We start from the raw sequence: 22,381 nt of genomic DNA on the forward strand, positions 1-22,381 counted from the left end.
TCACTAAAGTTATTAATGAATATAATTGAGCTTAGTGGCAATGAACCACAGGATTGGGCTTCTATCTGAATCCACGTTGACTCTTGTCTGTTTGTGATCCATGTTAGCATGTTGCGGATTTGGGCAGACCAGTAGTACAATTGAAGGGGGGGAAGGGCAAGACCACCCTTAGATTCAGGTTTCGATAGAGTGGAGAACCTGATCCTAGGTTTTTTATTGCCCCATATAAATTTGGTGAAGCTTTGGTTAGTTGTTTTGAAAAAGGAAACTGGGAGATAGCATGGGAGCATCTGAAATAAATAGTTCAGTCTAGGGAGGATGTTCATATGGATGACATTAATTCTTCCTACTGAGCTAATCGGGAGGGAGATCCAGGTTTGGAGATCGTTCTTGATTCGATCCAGGAGTGGAAGATAGTTTTCCTTGAAAAGGCTATTCAGATCTAGTGTTATGAAGATCCCAAGGTAGTGAAACTCCTGTCTCTTCAATTGGAATGGACATAGTGTCTTCATAGAGCTGGTGAGTGTAAGATTGAGAGGGCAGACAGTGGATTTGTTAAAATATATCTTATAACCTGAAAACTTGCCATACTGAGCAATTGTGTCTAAAATGGGAGGGATTTCTCAGGGTTGGATATGTAGAGCAAGACATCATCCGTGTAAAGCGAAATCTTGTGCTGCAGGCTGCCTGCAGAAACACCCGTAATACTTGGATTGCTCCTTATCAACTCTGCCAGCGGCTCCACCCCCAACAAGTAGAGCAGGGGGGACAGTGAGCACCCTTGTCTTGTACCCCGTCCCAAAGGGAATCTGTCAGAATTCAGTCCGTTAGTAGTCACCATGGCATTTGGATGAGATTATAGTGATTTGATCCATTTAATACATTTTGGGCCCATATTGAACTTTTCTAAGACTGAGAACAGAAAGCTCCACTCCATTCTGTCAAACGCCTTCTCAGCATCCAGTGAAGCCAGCAGGACAGGGGTCTTCTGTGCGTTTTCTTGATCAATAATATTAAAAAGACGGCGAATGTTATCAGAAGAGTATCTGTCTCTAATAAATCCAGTTTGGTCTGCTTTTATTATTTTGAGAAGAAGAGTGTTTAGTCTTTTGGTGAGCAATTTGGCAATTATTTTGTAGTCGAAATCCAACAAGCTTATGGGCCGGAAGGACGAGCAGGATAGAAGGTCCTTGTCTTTTTTGAGCAACATTGAGAGCTGTGTGCATTGAGTCTGGGAGAACTCTGTTTTTGCAAAAATCATCCCGCATTGGCATGAAAATAGGGCTAAGCTGGGGCCAAAAAGCTTTGTAGAACTCTCTGGGGAATCCATCTGGGCCTGGGGACTTACTAGTTGGCATGGAGGTAATTGCCTCCAGGATCTCCTCAGAAGTGAAGGGGGAGTTGAGATCTTCTAGGTCGGTCTCTGATAGTTTAGGTAGTGAGAGTCCCTCTAGGAAGGAGTGGAGTTCTGCCTCCGTGTGTTTTCTCTCAGAGGTATATAGTTTGCAGTAAAAATCATTAAAAGTTAAATGGATCTTTTTTGGGTCATATGTGACCTCGTCCTCTGCTGTTCGGATAGCCATGATTGTACGCTCTGACTGCTCTTTTTTAAATTGGTAAGCAAGCAATCTACTCGGCCTATTGCTATACTCATGGTATTTCTGTTTAGTAAAGAGAACATTTTTTTTTATCTCCCGAGTATAGTCCAAATTCAGTTTGGCTTTGGCTGCTTTAAGTTGACTCCAGGAGGTGCTGTCTGGGGATTGTTTATGTACTCTTTCACAGCATTCTAGCTCCCTCTCAAGATCTAGCCTGTGTGCTTCCATTGCTTTTTCTTAGAGGAAGCATATGCAATTAGATGACCTCTTAGTGTGGCTTTGGCAGCGTCCCACATTGTGGCTGGAGAAACAGGAGAATCTTTGTTGTCTTGTGTGTATACATGTAGTTACCAATGTATGGAACGCTTCATTTGATAAGATGGAGGTGTTGAATTTCCAGCTCTTTGACCTCAGGATGTTTTTGCCAGAGGTCAAAGCAGAGGTGGACAAAGGCGTGATCTGAAAGTGCTATGGGTCCGATTGTACACGTGGCTGAATTTATGAAACTCTTTGGGATAAAAATGTAATCTATACGGGAGTAGGTGTTATGGACATTAGAGTAGTATGTATAGTCCATAGATGAGCCATTAGTCTCTCTCCAGATATCTATCAGTCCCATCTCTTTAGTAAGAGTGTTCAACATCTTTGCAGATCTAGGATTTGTGGTGGGGACTTGAGACGATTTGTCTAGGGTTGGGTTAAGGGTACAATTAAAATCTCCGGCCACCACTCCAAAGGAAGCACAATGCTCATTGAACAGGGTTATCATTTTTTACATGAAAGCAGGATTATCTGTGTTAGGGGCGAATATGTTTAAGATAGTAATTGGTTGTCCATACAGTGACCCAGTTATCAAAATAAATCTCCCCTCCGGATCAGATATGTTTTTGTCAATTATGAATGGAACATTCTTATGGATAAGTATGGGTGTACCTCTACTGTTTGATGTGAAAGATGAGAAATACACCTGTCCCACCCAAGCTCTGTGGAGTTTGGCATGGTCGGCATCACAGAGGTGTGTCTCTTGTAATAGCGCAACGTCTGCTTTTTCCTTTTTTAGAGCACATAGTATCTTTTTCTGTTTTATTGCATGACCTAGACCATGGCAGTTCCATATCAATAGATTTAAGGTGCTAGTCATCGTCATCGAACAGTAATCGAACTTTAGTGCAAGTCATCTCTGGGTAAAGGTGGATAATAGTTACAGCTGCGTTCACATAAAAGGACAATAAATTATGTACATAAAATAATCATCTCTGAACACCCCAGCCGAGTTCCCAAACAACTCAACATATCCCGTTGGATCTATTATCCCCCCGCTCAGTCTCAATTCGATGTTCCCCCCCAAAAAACGGGGGAAAAAACGGGAACAGCTAGCAACGCACAACGTCTCCCCCTCCCCACCGAAGAAATGCCTCATCCTCTCCGCCCCGCATTGAGTAAGTGACAACGTAGTCCCCGTCCAGACCACATTAAAAGAGGGAGAAAATAAAATCAATAGCCCAGCCTACATATACCTCCGCCAAGGGACATAGGGAACCACAAGTAATAATAGCAACACAAAAAAAAGGGAAATAAAAGTATGCTGAAACGTTAGTAGGCCGAGGTTAGGCTATAGAGCCTATCCCTCTCAGCTAAAGGAAAACAAATATAGATTAGACGGGCGGGTGGGTCTTTGGATATCGGCTATATGTTGTCTTACCCCCTTAGTAATAGGATTAATCGCATTTAGTCATTTGTCCGTTTCTCATTGACCAGGATTGTCTTTCAAAAAACGTTTTGCCTCTTCGGGAGTTTTGAAGTGTCACAGGGCTCCTTGGTGAAGAATCCTGAGCTAGTTTGGGTATTTGAATCCCCTAAAGATGCCTCGGTCAATGGAGTATTTCTTCACCTCGTCAAACTCTCTGCGCTTTCGGCGTATTCCAGCTGACAGGTCCTGGTGTAAAGTGAGTTTGACGTTTCCCACTGTAATGGTGATGATTTTCGCTGCCTGTAGGACTCGTTCCTTGTCGGTGAATCTCAGGAAACGTATGGTGATTGGGCGCGGTGGTTGTCTGGCTGCTGGTGGGGGCCTCAGTGCTCGGTGAGCTCTCTCGAGTTCTATGGGCCTGTCGGTGGACAGGTGGAGCCACTCGGGCAGTTTGTCTTGCAGGTATCAGTGGCATGTTTCCCTCTTATTTTTCGCTGGGACATCCTTTTAAAAAATCACACAGTCCAACCACAGAACCGAAGCAGATTAACTGCCAAAAGCATTTCCAACGCCCTCACCTCAATTGCGTTGTATACAGTAATTAAAATAATTAAAATAAAGTAATTAAAATAAATATATATATATATATATATATATAAAGAAAATTGGATATCTTAATTTATTTCCCACAATTAACAAATGATATGCGTAATAATGTAGGCACTTCCTACAAAGGATTATTACCCATAACCAGGATTGTTACCTCTAACCTGGATTGTTACCTCTAACCATGATTGATACCCATAAACAGGGTTGTTACCCATAACCAGGATTGTTACCTATAACCAGGATTGTTACCCGTAACCAGGATTGTTACCTATAACCAGGATTGATACCCATAACCAGGATTGTTACCCATAACCAGGATTGTTACCTATAACCAGGATTGTTACCTATAACCAGGATTGTTACCCGTAACCAGGATTGTTACCTATAACCAGGATTGATACCCATAACCAGGATTGTTACCTATAACCAGGATTGTTACCCGTAACCAGGATTGTTACCTCTAACCAGGATTGTTACCTCTAACCAGGATTGTTACCTCTAGCCAGGATTGTTACCTCTAACCAGGATTGTTACCCATAACCAGGATTGTTACCTATAACCAGGATTGTTACCTCTAACCAGGACTGTTATCTATAACCACAATTGTTACCCATAACCAGGATTGTTACCTATAACCAGGATTGTTACCTCTAACCAGGATTGTTACCTATAACCAGGATTGTTACCTATAACCAGGATTGTTACCTATAACCAGGATTGGCATTACAAAAATTAAATTTTCGGCAAGCAAACAATTATTGTGATCCATCCTGTATTGTCCCTAACATCATCACCCCATAGCAACAGATGTGGGATATATACTGTACACACACACACACAAACACACAAACTCCCCACCCTTTCCCCATAAACAACCACAAGCTCAGTTGTTCCATCTCCGAGCCCAACTCAAGAGAAGACTTGAGGTGTGAAAGCATATGCAGTTGTAGCTGTTTGAGCAGGCATGCAAAATTGAGAAAGAATGGGGAGATTTGATTAACCAATTTCAAATCCTAGCTGATGGAGTTCAAATACACCCCCCTACCCTGAAACACACACACGCTGGTCCCCAGTTGTGACCATTTTCCCAAACATCTCTGTGCAGTCAGACCTTTTGATTATTTTGTGCCACCAGGGTCACAATAAGTTTCCCCATCTCTGATTGTCGTAGTGTGACCCACCTCTCCATGGGTTACAGCAGCTAGTGTTGCCAGCACTTCCATTACCTGGGTGGGGGCACCCCACCGGAAGTTCATCAAGGTTCTCATTAGCAGCTTTGAGAAATTCCTTATACGTTATGCTCACCCATCTAGGGGCTTTGGCTTCGTTGGACCAACCCTGTCAGGCAGGCTCAGACTCTTGAGGGGGCAGTGCTGCTTTAGTGGGTTTCTGGTCTTTCTGTCTTGGCTAACACACACCCCACCTTCCATCACATATACACTCGTACATACCCATATACTGTGCCTTCTATGCCCTCTGTTTGCTGTGTTTTTATCCCTACCATGTTGATTCCTACCTAATTTCTGGCTTTTAGTACTTTTGTGTTTCAGTTCCTTATATATGAAGACGTATTATTTAATAACTATCCTTTCTTAGTCTTTTGCCCAGGCTTTTAACCATTTTATGTTTAAAGAATGCAAATTGGGCAACGATTAGGCACTCATATCGCTGTCCAAAACGGGGTACTTGTTCGAGTTTGATTTTGTCGACAGTATCGCCTGGGATCTGTAGGGCTTTAAAAGGGAATTATTTCAACACACTTTCAGGATCTTCACCCAATACCAGATATTCTTGCATGGATCGAGTCTGTATTCCAAGTAAGGCTTCTCTCAGAAACATGCTCTCCTCTTGATGTTCTTTAATGTCTGTTTCAATAGCATTGACCTTTAAGCTTGTTGGTTTCTTTCTACATTGTCACAGCTTTTTCATCACTCATTTCGAGGCTCGCCTTCATCGCTTTACTGACAAGTTCAAGTACGCCCAACTTATCATTTATTGATTTTAGCAGGTTGGTTTCAACTCTTACCGTACCGGGTGGTGAAAAGCATAAATCATAGGTGTCTGTCGAGGAATCTCTAAGTTTTCTCTTGGAGTTTGATTCTCTGTTTCCTCTCCAACATGCTTTGGCCTCGACTGTGTTCGTAATATGTATCAATAAACTTCTCTAGCCTTTTTGGGGAGTTATTATCCAGCTTGAATGCTATTGCCCACGAGTACATAGATCAGTATAGTACTACTATTTAGTCAGTTTTAGATATTGAAAATTGCAATTTCTCATGAGGCATTTTGCACCGCCATCTTCAGTCCGCCATCTCTGTCCCTCTAGTGTCACAGTATTACTTTAGTCGCCTGTGTAATGATCATGCTGTTTAATCAGCTTATTGATATGCCATCCCTGTCAGGTGGATGGATTATCTTGGCAAAGGAGAAATGCTCACTAACAGGGATGTAAACAAACATTTTTGAGAAATAAGCTTTTCGTGCATATGGAACATTTCTGGGATATTTTATTTCAGCTCCTGAAACATGGGACCAACACTTTAGATTTTGCATTTATATTTCTGTTCAGTGTAGTTTGTGAAAATATGGAAATGCTTCATGTCATTGGGAAGATCTTTACAATATGCATTGTATTTTTGGACCCATCCAAATATAGCTATCATATCGTTCATATCACATCTCCAGAACATAAACGGTGTTCATTATTGAGTAGCCTACCATGTAACTTCCTGCTGTGGTCATTTCGATCTTCCCCTCGAAAGGACCCCATGTGATGCCCACAGGAAGTGCCTGGCGAGAACGTGTCTGCCACTCTGTACCGTCATAGAGAATCTCCAGCTCTCCTATAAAACAGAGCACAATCTATATTTAGATTATGTATTAACATTCAATCATGGCTCAGCTTGAGTTCAAAATTATTTAATAAAAACTGTTTTTTTTACTCCATATTACCTTAATGAGGCACACCACTGCAGTAGCATTTTCAGTCAGAGAGTACTAGTGTATGATAGTCTTCGGTACACTCTTAGAACAAAAGGTACTATCTAGAACCTTAAAGGGTTCTTCAGCTGTCCCCATGAGAGAACCTTTTGAAGAACCCTTTTTGGTTCTAGGTAGTACCTTTTGGTTTCAATGTAGAAGCCTTTCTACAGTTATTCTACCGGGAACACAGGTAGAGAACATTTAGCTAGAGAACATTTATCACAAGGTCCCTTCAGTGTATTTCAGAATTACTTCCTTCCTCATCATGCTGAACACCACCACCACTATCAACATCATCACTGAGCCCCTCTTCCCTCTGCAGTCAATTAACAGATCATAAACTTCACTAAAGCGACTCTCCCTAGCTTCGATCCTTGATGACCTAGTTGTCTCTTTGATTAGGCTTTAGCCCCAGCAGTGTGACAGCCAACAGATAGAGTGGATTAAGCCTCTTTGTCCATCCCGTTTTGATGTGAATAGTGGAGGAGAGTGTTGGGAGTTGAGACGGAATTTCAAATACCTGAGGGCTAATGGCTACCGGCAAGCGGATTATCTTTTCTAGTCCTATTCCTAACCATGATCTTGGAGTTGATAGTTTCTCCCGTCTTTTTTCGTTGGACTCTTTGATAAAGTCTAAACTCTGACCCGAAAGAGTGTTGGATATTATTGACAATTTCAATTTATTTTGGGAACATCCTCAGCTCTTAAAAAGGGACAGGTTGCACCCAAACAGGAGAGGAACTAGGATGCTGACTGCTAATATCGAAGAGGTACTACAAAAATTACGGGATATCAGTCCTTGCCCGCAACAGGTAACCCTCATTGACTCTTGTTTTAATCCACGTCCTAATTCTAAGGCATAGACCTAATGGTTCAGTTCTAGGCAATCTTGTACTGTATCTATTCCAATTCAAGCTTACCACATGAGATGTTCTAATATTTTCTAAATGTACTTGCTAAACATGGCATGTACGTATTTGAAACTCCCTCTGATCTGAAATCCCACACCTGCGGCATTGGACTAATTCACGTAAATGCCAGAAATTGTATTTAGAAAATCTATTTTATTGTAACTCTGGCAACAGTTTTCAGCTGTGCTAACATAATTGCAAAAGGGTTTTCTAATGATCAATTAGGCTTTTAAAATTATAAACTTGGATTAGCTAACACAACGTGCCATTGGAACACAGGAGTGATGGTTGCTGTTAATGGGCCTCTGTACGCCTATGTAGATATTCCATTAAAAATCTGCCATTTCCAGCTACAATAGTCATTTGCAACATTAACAATGTCTACCCTGTATTTCTGATCAATTTGGTGTTATTTTAATGGACGAAAAAATATGCTTTCTTTCAAAAACAAGGACATTTCTAAGTGACCCCAAACTTTTGAACGGTAGTGTAATTATTCAGACCCAGGTGCATCCTGTTTCTATTGATCATCAGATGTTTCTAAGACTTGACTGGAGTCCACCTGTGGTAAATTCAATTGATTTGACATGATTTGGAAAGGCACACATATCTGTCTATAAAAGGTTCCACAGTGCATGTCAGAGCAAAAACCAAGCAATGAGGTCGAAGGAATTGTCCATAGAGCTCAGCGACAGGATTGTGTCGAGGCACATATCTGGGGAAGGGTATCAAAACATTTCTGCAGCATTGCTGGTCCCCAAGAATACAGTGGCCTCCATCATTCTGAAATGGAAGAAGTTTGGAACCACCAAGACCCTTCTTAGAGTTGGCCGCCTGGCCAAACTGAGAAAGCGGGAGAAAAGGGTCTTGGTCAGGGAGGTGACCAAGACCCAATGGTCAAGGCCAATGGTCACTCTGACAGAGATCCAGAGTTCCTCTGTGAAGATGGGAGAACCTAGCGGAAGGACAACCATCTCTGCAGCACTCCACCAATCAGGCCTTTATGGTAGAGTGGCCAGACGGAAGCCACTCCTCAGTAAAACGCACATGAAAGTCCGCTTGAAGTTTGCCAAAAGGCACCTAAAGGACTCTCAGAATATGAGAACCAAGATTGAACTCTTTGGCCTGAATGCCAAGGGTCACGTCTGAAGGAAACCTGGCACCATCCCTACGGTGAAGCATGATGGTGGCAGTATCATGCTGTGGGGATGTTGTTCAGCGGCAGGGACTGGAAGACTAGTCGGTATAGAGGGAAAGATAAATGTAGCAACGTACAGAGAGATCTCTGCTCCAGGGCGCACAAGACCTCAGACTGGGGCCATGGTTCAACTTCCAACTGGGCAATGGCCCTAAGCACACAACCAAGACAATGCAGGAGTGGCTTTGGGACAAGTCTCTGAATGTCCTTGAGTGGCCCAGCCAGAGCCCAGACTTGAACCCGATCGAACATCTCCGGAGAGACCTGAAAATAGCTGTGCAGCGACACTCTCCATCCAACCTGACAGAGCTTGAGAGAATCTGCAGAGAAGAATGGGAGAAGCTCTGCAAGAACAGGTGTGCCAAGCTTGTAGCCTCATACCCAAGAAGATTCGAGGCTGTAATCGCTGCCAAAGGTGCTTCAATAAAGTACTCAGTGAAGGATCTGAATAATTATTTAAAATGTGATATTCAGTATTTAATACATTTGCAACTGTTTCTATAAACCTGTTTGTGCTTTGTCATTATGGGGTATTGTGTGTAGATTGATGAGAAAAAGAAAAAAATTAGAATGAGGCTGTAACATAACAATGTGTAAAAAGTCAATGGGTCTGAATACTTTGAATGCAGTGTACTTTATTTTCATTTCAACCATTTGCATGTACAGTACCAGTGTAACGGTTTTCTTTAGGTGAAGTAGAGTCGGACCAAAATGCAGCGTTGTGATGATTCATGTTTGTTTAATGAAGGAAAAACTATACATGAATAAACTACAAAATAATGAAAGGTGAAAACCTAAACAGTCCTATCTGGTGCAAACACAGAGACAGGAACAATCACCCACAAAACACTCAAAGAATATGGCTGCCTAAATATGGTTCCCAATCAGAGACAACGAGAAACACCTGCCTCTGATTGAGAACCACTCCAGACAGCCATAGACTTACCTAGAAAACCCCACTAAGCCACAATCCCAATACGTACGAAAAAACCCCAAGACAAAACACACCACATACAAAACCCATGTCACACCCTGGCCTGACCAAATTAATAAAGAAAACACAAAATACTAAGACCAGGGCGTGACAACCAGTCAAAAGTTTGGACACATCTAGTCATTCAAAGGTTTTTTATTTATTTTTACTATTTTCTACATTGTAGAAAAATTGTGAAGAAATCAAAACTAACACATATGGAATCATGTGGTAACCAAAAAAGTGTTGAAACAAATCAAAATATTTTAGATTCTCAATGTCGCCACTCTTTGCCTTGGTGACAGCTTTTGCACACTCTTGGCATTCTCTCAACCAGCCACACCTGGAATGCTTTTCCAAAAGCCTTGAAGGAGTCCCCACATATGTGACCCATTTCAGGAAACTAGGCTTTTGTCGCGGGTCACTACCTCTCAGGAGAGCTGTTTGAAAGTAAACCTTTTTTTAAATCAAAATGCATTTTTGGGTAGAAATGCCTTTTAGAACATGTGAACTTTCATATGCCTTAATAACAAATGTGTATGCCATCTGTAAAATATGAATAAAAGTGTTCAATTCTGAGCTTAGTTGGTGTAGCCAGAGAAAAAGTCAGCAACCTTCCCACTAGCCATGATTGGCTGAGATAACGTGTGGGCTGGATATGCCGAGAGATGAGTTTGGATTGGTCTGCCATATAGCACACTTCTGTCAATTTGAGCTGGTCAGTATGTCCAGGTAATCCTGTCTAACACTGCTTTTTTAAAATGTATCGTGTATTAAAACGGCATAAGTATTGCTCTCAACTTTCTGGAGGACTGGGTTTTGATAACAGTGGAATTTTTGTATGATAGCTAAGGGCGGCAGGGTAGCCTAGTGGTTAGAACATGGGACTAGCAACCGGAAGGTTGTAAGTTCAAACCCCCGAGCTGACAAGGTACAAATCTGTCGTTCTGCCACTGAACAGGCTGTTAACCCACTGTTCCTAGGCCGTCATTGAAAATAAGAATTTGTTCTTAACTGACTTGCCTAGTTAAATGAAGGTAAAAAAAAATATTTAAAATTAAAGGAGATGGACAAAACAACTGTCTCCAGATTACATCTCAAACGAACCATGCAACCATGGCATCCGACAGGAGACGTGTCCAATCATGAATGTGGGTAAGAGAGTCAAGCTAGCTACATTTTCAGATATTACACATTTCTAATTATGACAGAAAGAGCCATTTGCTTGGCTAGCTATTGCTTAATGTTAGCTAGCTAACATTGAACCTGCTTGGTTAGCTACCTGCAGATTCATGCAGGATAGTAAAGTCATGAGTTGTGATTATGGTTCATCGTTTACTTACCTAGCTAGCTAGCTAACATTAACTGGCTGGCTCACTAGATAACGTCACGTGTTTACCTTATTATTCGTATCTCAGAGCCATTTGCTTTGCTAACTATAGCCTAATGTTAGCTAGCTAACATTGAACCTGGTTGGTCAATAAACATCAGTAAACATCGGCCAGAGGGTCTGGTGTGCGCTCTGAATTTATGAACTGACAATCTGACAGCACAGTTGCAGTCACCAACACTCTGGATAACATTACAGCCTAACCAGCTCTGCCAGGGTGTGTAATGTTCAGTGAGCTGTTGTCTCTCACTTAGATGTCTAGAAGTAGCTAGCAAGTTAGCTTGGGTACTTCACTGCTGTTAGTACATTCGGATCAACCCTTAAAGAGATGGGTGGGGCTAAAGCATAAAAGGGTGTGAACGATGCTGAATGGGTGTCGACAAAGGGCTCTCCAATAGTACTACCAAAACAATCAAAGGCCATTTTCTCACAAGTGAGTTTACAAGTTTATCAACTTTCAAAGCAAAATTATTTTCCCATTGTTCCTAAACTGTACTGTATGGTATAACATTTTGTAGCTCTGAGTCTCTACTTTTATCCAATGTAAAAAACACAATTTCAAGTGTTGCTACATTTGAGCCGGTCAGTCACATATGCTGAGCACTTGTTGGCTGTTTTTCCTTCACTCTGCGGTCTAACTCGTCCCAAACCATCTCAGTTGGGTTGAGATCAGGTGATTGTGGAGGCCAGGTCATCTGATGCAGCACTCCATCACTAGCACTTACACAGCCTGGAGGTGTGTTGGGTCATTGTCCTGTTGAAAAACAAATGATAGTCCCACTAAGAGCAAACCAGATGGAATGGGGTATCACTGCACAATGCTGTGGTAACCATACTGGTTAAGTGTGCCTTGAATTATAAATAAATCAACAACAGTGTCACCAGCACACCATTTACATTTTTTAAATTTAACTAGGCAAGTCAGTTAAGAACAAATTCTTATTTACAATGACGGCCTACCCCAGCCAAACCCTACCCCAGACAACACTGGGCAAATTGTGTGCCGCCCTATGGGTTTCCCGATCATGGCCGGTTGTGATACAGCCTGGGATCCAGTGGCATGCCGTGGGCCTGGGGCCTTCAGTGAAGTCCTACACAGTCCCACCCGAATTAATCCACCTCTTATTACCAGCATTATGGTGCCATGGCTCTAGACACTATACATTTAGACAGAAACGCAGTATAACCAGGCGTTGCGTCACCTTGAAATTGACATTTTTATTCAGAGAATTGCAGGGGAAGAGTACAATACCTTTTCATTGTGCAGCTTCGTTGCCCTGCGCGCTTGTTTGTTGAGCTGTAGATCCACTCGGGTGTCCCCAAACGTTTTCAAAAGCACCATTGCTTGTAAGTGCCCAGCCGTACTTTGGTGTCTCGTTGCTGCCTTGGTTAGACAACTCAAGTTTGCAAAGCCAGTGTGGCTCCAAACACCAAATTGATCACTTGCAAATAATAGGCATTCCCAGCAGTACAGTTTGTAGTGCTTCTCGGAGCCTGTGAGCCATTGATAGCACTCATAGCTGGAACTTTGAAAGTGGCGAACGAACCCCTTTCCCGCCTGTGACAGGCTTTGTAGCGTCGGCGTCTTGAGAATGGCGTTATAATTATATCCTCGACCAAATCGATATCTTCTCTTTCCGCCATTGTGGGTTGAAAAAACAGCTTAGTAGTACGCAAATTAATTTGTTTATCAAATTCAGTTTCCTAGTTCTGAGATTCTGCATAGACCTGCCCATATAGGACCTGCCTCTCAATATTGGTAATCCAATCAAAAGACGTGCACGCACCACACCTGCTAGCTGGCTCCTGTGTAACACTGGAGCCACACAGGAGCCAGCCAGCAGGCGTACAATAGCCAACTCTAAAGCTGATTGGTTGACACTAAATTGTCATTTCCATTCACTTTAAGCTACAAGCACCCGTACTGTTGATTCTGAAGGCCTGAGGGCAGATTTTAGACCCCTGACAACACATGATGGCTGAATATGATTGGATAAAAGATCTAACATAAAGACCAGCCCTCCAAATCTCAACCTGGGGCTGGAAGCAGTACAACCAAGAGGAAAGCTATGAAATGAAGAGTATAACTCTTACTCTGGGGAATAATTTAATACATATTTGTGGGAAAATATATATTTTTTAGAAGTATATTCTGATGATGTTTAGGCCAGCAGAGAAGGCCTTGCTGGCCCTGACGGCCCACCACTGCTGGGATCTAAACAGGATCTGTAGTGACGCCTCTAGCACTAAGATGCAGTGCCTTAGGCCACTGTGCCACTCGGGAGCCCTAACCATCACACCTTCTCCTCCATGCTCACGGTGGAAACCACACATGCGGAAATCATCTGTTCACCTACTCTGCTTCTCAGAAAGACAGAGCGGTTGTGAGCAAAAATCTCAAATTTGGACTCATCAGACCAAAGGAAAGATTTGCACCGGTCTAATGCTTATTGCTTTCTTGACCCAAGTAAGTCTTGTCTTCTTATTGGTGTCCTTTAGTAGTAGTTCCTTTGCAGCAATTCAACCATGAAGGCCTGATTCACGTGGTCTCCTCTGAACAGTTGATGTTGAGATGTGTCTATTACTTGAACTCTGTGAAGCATTTTTTTGGGCTGCAATTTCTGAGGCTGGTAACTCTAATGAACTTACCCTCTGCAGCAGAGGTAACTCTGGGTCATCCTTTCCTGTGGCAGTCCTCATGAGAGCCAGTTTCATAATAACGCTCAATGGTTTTTGTGACTGCACTTGAAGAAACGTTCAAAGTTCTTGACATTTTCTAGATTGACTGACCTTCATGTCAGTAATGGACTGCCGCTTCTCTTTGATTATCTGAGCTGTTAATATGGACTTGTTTTTTTACTAAATAGGGCTATCTTCTGTATACCACCCCTACCTTGTCACAACACAACTGATTGGCTCAAACGCATTAAAAGGAAAGAAATTCCACAAATTAACAAGGCACACCTGTTAATTGAAGTGCATTCCAAGTGACTACCTCATGAAGCTGGTTGGGAGAATGCCAAGAGTGTGCAAAGCTGTCATCAAGGCAAAGGGTGGCTACTTTGAAGAATCTCACATATAGAATATATTTTGATTTGTTCAACAAATGGGCCTGGATAAGGAGTCTTGCAAATGTTTTTTTATTTCACCTTTATTTAACTAGGCAAGTCAGTTAAGAACAGATTCTTATTTTCAATGACAGCCTAGGAACAGTGGGTTAACTGCCTGTTCAAGGGGCAGAATGACAGATTTGTACCTTGTCAGCTCGGGGATATGAACTTTAACTTTCGGTTACTACTAGTCCAACGCTCTAACCACTAGGCTAACCTGCCGCCCCAAATGGTTTACCATGGTTTGCAAATGGTTTAAGACCTACACTGTATTTGACAAACAGGACACAATGCGTGCTTTCTGATGGTGTCAAGTCTAGTTTCCTTGATATTAGGAAAGGTGCACCGCATGGGGTAGATTTTGGTCCTCTTCTCTTTACTATTCATAGAAATAATATTGGTCTATGTATTAAATCCCTTCATATTAATCCGTATGCAGATGATATGGTTATGTATGCCGTTGCACTGACTGTTGACCATGCTAATTTTGTTACATTACATGAAGGCAATGTTGATTTAAAACTTGTACTTAATGCAGGCCAAACAAAAAATAGGTCAGATGGGCTACATATTCACTCATTGATTGTTTCTCAAATCGAGCGGGTTACCGCCAATAAAGATCTGGACGTTTAGATTCATTAAGATCTAACATCTAAAAAACATACTGATGAGCTAGTTAAAAAGCAAAGATTTAAAGGTGCACTATGGAGAAAAATTCTAATTCGCCTAATTTCAGTTTGTGACGAAACAAGCAAGTATAGTGGAGAGAATGATTGTACCATCTAAACAGCTCCATATCCAAAAATATAGTCGTTTCAGCTGTTTTGAAACTGATGTAAAAGACGCTAAAACAAAAATTAAGAATGTGAAGTATAGAAATAGTGCACAAAGAACAGCTCTACCGTTTTACACTTGCTTTTAACGAGAATGACAGATCTATAACTCTATAACCAAAAAGTTACATATTGCAGCTTTAATTAAAGTTTAATTTTTTGGAAATAGCTCTTGCCTCTCCATGAACAGCAGGAAGCAGATTGTACTGTACATGTTTCTGCCAGTTCTTGACTATGGTGATAGTTAAACCTTTGGATGCTGTCTACCATAGCGCCCTTGGCTTTATTACAGGTGACAGTTTTAATACTCATCACCGCATCCTGTATAAGAAGGTCAGCTGGACCTCACAAAAATCCTGCATACCCACTTCATTACTCCCTTCTTGTTTACAAAGCTTGGCTCCACAAGCTTCTAACATACCTCATTTCTCTGTTGAAATATAACAACATTTTGATACCAAACCCGTTCGCAGGGTGGATTAACTCTTAAGGTCCCGCTTGTCTCCTCAAAGTTTAGTGAATCCATCTTTAGATTTAACGCACCACAGTTATGGAATACCTTACAAAGCAAATGACACCTGGATTCCCTGGTGCCGATAGGGTAGTTTAAAACTCTAGTTAGTTTAAAACTGCTATTAAATGAGTTCACTGAATTGTGCATTTGTTTCAATTGATTATTATAACTTGTTGTAATAACCGGATGTAATGTATTTTTAGCTGTCTTGTTGTTTTTATATCTTTGTGTTGTATTGATGGACTTTTTCGGAGCACCCTTGTAAATGAGACATTGGTCTCAATTGGGTTCCCCTGATCAAATAAAAGTTCATACAAAATAAAATACAAATCACCCAGTTTCAGGAGTATTTTTTGAAAATGCTCTAGGAGATCAACCAAATAGAAAGGCTGACGAACCTAAGTCTCTGGCTCAGTGTGATCAGGAGTAGTTTTTTTCTTCGTGACTAAGAACTTGGATTACAGAGAGGCAGGGAGTTCCTGGTTGAGCGGCCCACTGGTCTTGTTAAATTCAATGAGCACTGAGCATACCCGTAAAAACATCACGGAATACATAAATCCAATACTCCAATATCCATTAAAAATATCTTCAAGTCTGTCACGCAACGCACATTTCCCCCTCTCTCTATCTGTCTCTCTCTTTCTCTCTCTCCCTCTCTCTCAAGTCAAATTTCTCTCTCTCACTCTCAAGTCAAATTTCTCTCTCTCACTCTCAAGTCAAATTTCTCTCTCTCTGATGACTTTCTCTGTTAAAAAAAATACAATTAATTTAAGTTTGGTTTTGGGGGGAACATTGGGGGCTCGGGAGATTTAAAGAACATTTTAAACTCTGTTTTCATTTTTCTGTCTCCCTCTCGTCTTACTGCACCGCTCCCCCACATCAGTAATCCAATACACAGGCTCCTATTGTGCTGAGATGAGAGGCTGGCCTCCTCCACTGCTGGGGACCTGATGCACCTCGCTCCCTCTCGCTCTCTCACACTCCCCTCACTCCCTCTCTTGCTCTCTCTCTACAGCGTAATCTGTGAGGGACTTAAAGGGACCTTATCTCCAGGCTCTACTGCTTCATTTCATGCTTGATTTACTTTAATTTGTCTGATAGGGCACAAGGATTTGGAGAAAGCCCATCCTTTGGCTTAGGAGAGGAAGTGAGAGGAAAAAAACACATTTCTCAGGCACATTGTCACAGGTTTTTTACTTCTCTCTCTCTCTCTCCCTCTCTCTCTCTCTGTCTAGATTTCACGGAGAAGGGAATGATCTTGCTGCTGTGGTGCAGTAGTCTGTTTGAGTGTGTTGGGGGTTTCAAGCTGTTGGAGAATAAAGAGGTTGTAGGGTGTGGAGTGATTTTATGATGTGCTGCAGCACAGTGATGGATGTGTTAAGTCCTCTCACAGTCGTACTGTGAGACCGTGTACAGCCCCTGCTGATGGTTCAGGGCTGACCAACCACAAGCTCAAGACTCAGATATACAGTATAGCACTGATATAATCACCCCAACATTAAATAAAAGGTTGTGTTCTGTAGACTGAAATCCCAATCCCACAACCGGTCTAGAACCATCTAAATAGCCAATTCCACAAAACACTAATGCAATAATTAAAACATGCATCTTCATATTAAATAATTCTGTATATAATTGGGAGAATGTGAGATGGAGTTGATAAAAATAAATAAAAACAGGCCTATAAATGAGCTCAAATAAATAAATAACAATATTAATGATACAATTTATTCCTTGATTGACTTCCATACTTCCTCAGCAACCTGCGTATGTTTCCTCTGGCCCAACAGGCTTTCTTTTCCTTCCACACACTTCCCATTTTATTTTACCATTATCAGAAAGCTTACATTTCACTCCCCTAGCCTTTCTGTCAAACCCCTGTGGGGTAGGGAGCATGGCTGCTCGGGTCAAGCCTTTCTAGTTCTATTCTTCCTTTAGATCTGCCACTCTCCCCCCATTTACAAACACTTAAGGCACTTTCCATTCCATTGACAGACTTGAATTCAAACATCCAAACTTAAGCAGTTGTCCTCTCCCTCAATCATGGACTACTTCTACTAATCTTTTTAAGAAACATTTGTGTGTTGAAAATGCCTAACCACTTGTATAATCTATTTGCATACACTTAAAACAGACATACCCCACCAGACACGCCACTATGGGTCTCTTCACGGTAACCAAACCAAAAACAGATTTAATGCGTCGCTCAGTTATAAGTATAGAGCCATGTCACCGTGGAATGCTCTGCCACCAGAGGTAACTCTCGCAAAAAGCAAGTTTAGCTTTAAAAAAAAAAAAGAAATAACATCTTGTATCACTGAGCATCTCGAATTTAACTGTACTGTTTATATGAATATGTATATATGAATACTGTGTAAATCGTATTTTTGTTGCCTCTTGGTGTCTATATAACTCTTATTTTTAATTTAACGTAATATCTTATGTTGTTCTTCTCTGTTAGTGTTCTGTACTTTATCATGTATTTGTTTGTTTGATCCAAATAAACAAAAAACATAAAAAATATAGGCTGCGATAATTGAAATTCCCCTCAAGACACGAAATGTACTTAACAACGGCTGTGTGAGCGTTGATAAACAGACGGATGATCCAGCAACAAGTCTTTATCCAGGCTGAGGCTTTAATTACTGCCGAGTTGTTTGTTGAGGAGATGATTAATATGCTGGAGAAAACCTCCTAATTGAATACCGCAACACTCCAACAATCAGGGAGGAACATGGCGTTTTGTTTCTGTGAAGATTAGAGGCCTTTATCATTATCGATATGAATATTATTATTAACAGCATTATTTGGTATCTTAGTTAATTCGGCTGACAACCAGGTCCCTCCTCCTCCTCCCTCCCTCGTTCATCCACATAGTGAGAGATCCATCATTTAGACACTGCCTTTATAAACGAGACAAAGTGAGGGTCAGGTGGACAAGTGTGTTGATAATATTCACCAAGGAGGAATTGGAAGTATAGCGAGATATATAATACTCGATTGGCTTATGTTATACGAATGACACTTTCCACACCTTTCAGATGTATACCGAAGCCTATTTACATTCTGCATGTCAAAAGTCAATCTTCCTGTTCTTACACAGTAAATCAAGGACAGTTGAAATCACAGCCTTTAAAAAAATGTGGGTTAAATTGAAGAGAGTGATACAATTCCTGGAGTTAGTGTTGATATCTGGAGTTGATTGAGACAGAGTACTTTTAACTCCATTAAGAGTAACCAGAGCCAGGAAGTTACATCTATGGAGTGATCCACAGATTTGGAAGGGGCTTCATTGTCATATTTCCAAGCATGTCCTGTTACAGATAGATTTTGAAAATTATTTTTAATCTGTGTTTTGATTGTTTGCATTTGATTGTTAATTATCTTATGCCACCCAAAGATAAGAAACATACAGATTGGGTTAGTTTTGCAAAAATGTAAGTGGTTGGATTTAAAGCAACCGTTAGTGAGATAGTTATTCCAGTTTACGTAGTGTAGGTCGTCTTCATGGACTGGGATTTCTTCCCTACTCTGACAAGCATTCTAAACACAAGTTGTGAGTGATGTAACAGTGCTGGATATCTTCCTGCAAGTTGGCTTCCAACAGACATTGGATGTCACATTGCAAACCAACATAATGTGACACATTAAGACATTTTCAAATAAGGCTTCACACACTTAGAACTCAAAGGAAGTTGATTGTTAATTCAAAACAACACAGAAAAGTGTAAAATGGCAAGGGAGTTGATTAAAAACAACACTGACAATAGTAAAATGGCAATTGGAGTTAAATTTAAGTAACTCTCTGAGGGTTGGATATTCACTTAATTTAGTGTTGCTTTAACTCCAAAAATATCAACACGATGACAAGAGTAGTTTTAACACAACCCGTGGGTGGGACCATATAAACCCCAAATAGTGTTACATTTGGAGTTGATTTAACTATTGCTATTTAACTGAGTTCATTTCCAATATGGCACTTTCAAAAATACCTTTCAGATGTACACGTATAATATACAGTAGATGTATCCTGTATCCCTGACTTCATCACTTCACATAACTATCTCCTTTCAATAACACCTTTCAGTTGTAGGACTATATACATATACTATATATATATATATATATATATATATATATATATATATATATATATATATATATATATATAGTATTTACATACATCCCTGGCTTCACCACATCACATACTGTAATATATCAGAAGTGAAGAGACTGTCTCCCGATGTATCTCCCTGCTCTTACATTTCCAATCCACTCTAGCTCAATGTGGCCGGCCTGGTCTCGCCACTGGTTTACACCCGCTTTGCTCTCCGCCAGTCCCCCTGTGAAAAGGCTTTAGGGACTCAATCATGGGGACTTTGATGTCGTCTGGAGCTGTAATGATTTAACATTGTTCCAGGGATTTCTCTAATCCAACACTGCCATTAAAATCCATTTTCCATCCCCATCCCTAGTCCGATCCTCCCAGGCCCTCGTAACTTGCTGCTGTATCCGTGTCGCCCCTCCGTCTCACTTTGTCTCCCTCTCTCTCTCTCTCTCTCTCTCTCTCTCTCTCTCTCTCTCTCTCTCTCTCTCTCTCTCTCTCTCTCTCTCGCTCTCGCTCTCTCGCTCTCTCGCTCTCTCTCGCTCTACTCTCCCCCGAAACGTATTATTGGACAGGATCAAATGTACATTTCTTGGCCGTTGGAAAAAGTTATATCCAAGTCAGAGTGGTTGGCGGTGATAATGAATGTTGGAAGTCAATTGAAACTGTATGCCTACAGGCTTATTATTATAGATTGATTATAGAATAGGTTTGTGATTATATAACACATTTATATTTCACTGTTAGGAAGATGTAATGTTGACAGGACACCACAATTGACCTAAAAGTAAAAAATCTCCATTAAAAAAATCATATTTGTTTAAATTTCAAGGTTCATATATAAAATATGTTTGTATCCCATCAGAGGAAAGTGTGTATAACCACCCTTCCATATACTGTAATTATTCCCTAAGCCAGTGATTCTCAAACCTCTCCTTGGGGACAATAAGACATTTAACAATTTTGTTATTGCCCAGAACTAACTCACCTGATTCACCTAGTCAAGTGTTTCATGATTAGTTGACCATTTGAATCAGGTCTGCCACAGGAGAGGTTTGGAAAAGCCTTCCCTAAGCAACCTCACCAAAGAGCAGCAAAATCTTGAAAAAAAATACATATTTCTAAACGATCAGATAAAAGGCAGTGTAGCTCATTACTGACATGGACATGATTCTTTATCTCCTTTTAATCATGTTCTGCCCTGAAGGAGAGCAGAGAGAGAGACGATACCACACTGACTGTAGTAATCTGGGACAAAGACTGAATGTCTGTCTGTGCTAGTAATATCACACTAGACAATGGCTACAAAACCATGAAAAGATATGAACTAGATATGCCAGATCCTTTACGTGTATGATTTGTGTTTGTTCCGGTTAATTAACCAACTCATAAGTCCACCACACCTCCAGCAAATTTTTATGAAGTTGTGGTGGATTTATGAGTTGGTTAAGTAATCGGGAATGGTGTAGTGTGTGTTGTCTTACTTGGTCCGTCCCACTCTTCCTTGTTCTGTGGCCTTACTCCCGACTTCCCACTGTGTCCATCATCAACCTGTGATTTTGATTGTCCACACTCTTCTTCACCTGAGGAAGGATAATTCAGAGGTCAGCCTCACTCGGCAGCAAAGGGGCCATCTTAATGGTAACATCGACTTGGTTATTCTACAGTCAACCTGCTATTCATTTAGACATGACATTTATTTTTAAAAACTGTTGAAATATGACTGCAAACTAAAGCATTAGCTGAGTCTATGCTATATAACTGACGCCGTTCATACTGGGAATGAATGCAGCAAAAGAGAGAATGTGATATAGACTTCACGAGTAGGCAGCCTCAGGACAGTGACATTAAGCTGTGCTCCTTGAGCAACCTAAACTGGAGTAAATGTCTGATGTGTGTTTATTACAATGCAGTAATGTAACAGTGATGTTCTGCGAAACTAACAGGAAAAGTTCAACATCAGTTGAATGAAGGACATGAGGAAGAATACAGAGAGATTTGCAAAACTACTGTACACAGCTGCTAGCCTGGCATTAATCTATTATTGGTTTTAACTGTACTGATGTCTGCTAGAAGGAGTTTGTATTGTAAGGGAGGACGAAATGGAGTTAGCTTGGCTGGGCCTAGAAAAAAAGAACGTTCTGTTTTAGAATGGATGATAACCCTGATATTACAGCCGTAACTGTATGTGCCTGACTGCTCGACGTCTACATAAAGTACAAGACTGACTCCTCTGCTGATGTTAGGTATGTCAGAAGCTTATGAAGCAGGGCTTTGTAAACAAAAAAAAGAGCGTAATGATGTGATCTACATGACTTTAAAGACGGCCAGCCAATGTTTTGGTAAAGAATGCAGTGATGAGTAATAAAAACCTGTGATAAAACAAAGGGTGCTATGACAAACAGCATCCAGGGGTATAAGAGTTGAGGCAGCTGCACTTTCAGAAATAGTATCACCATAATCAAGAA

The 22,381-nt window shown here is 41.0% G+C and overlaps 1 protein-coding gene across 1 annotated transcript in view; it reads right to left on the reverse strand.

Moving 5' to 3' along the window:
• LOC112264961 (zinc finger protein ZFPM2-like) overlaps positions 1–22,381 on the reverse strand; it is a 113,750-nt gene that overhangs the window by 67,496 nt on the left and 23,873 nt on the right. The window contains exons 3-4 of the mRNA XM_024441897.1: positions 21,398–21,496; positions 6,616–6,740 (exon numbers count right to left, since the gene is read on the reverse strand). Of these exons, the coding sequence (XP_024297665.1) occupies positions 6,616–6,740; positions 21,398–21,496 (224 nt within the window). The remainder of the gene's footprint in view (positions 1–6,615; positions 6,741–21,397; positions 21,497–22,381) is intronic.

This window comes from Oncorhynchus tshawytscha, linkage group LG13 (genome assembly GCF_018296145.1).
Source record: "Oncorhynchus tshawytscha isolate Ot180627B linkage group LG13, Otsh_v2.0, whole genome shotgun sequence".
Lineage (NCBI taxonomy): Eukaryota > Metazoa > Chordata > Actinopteri > Salmoniformes > Salmonidae > Oncorhynchus > Oncorhynchus tshawytscha.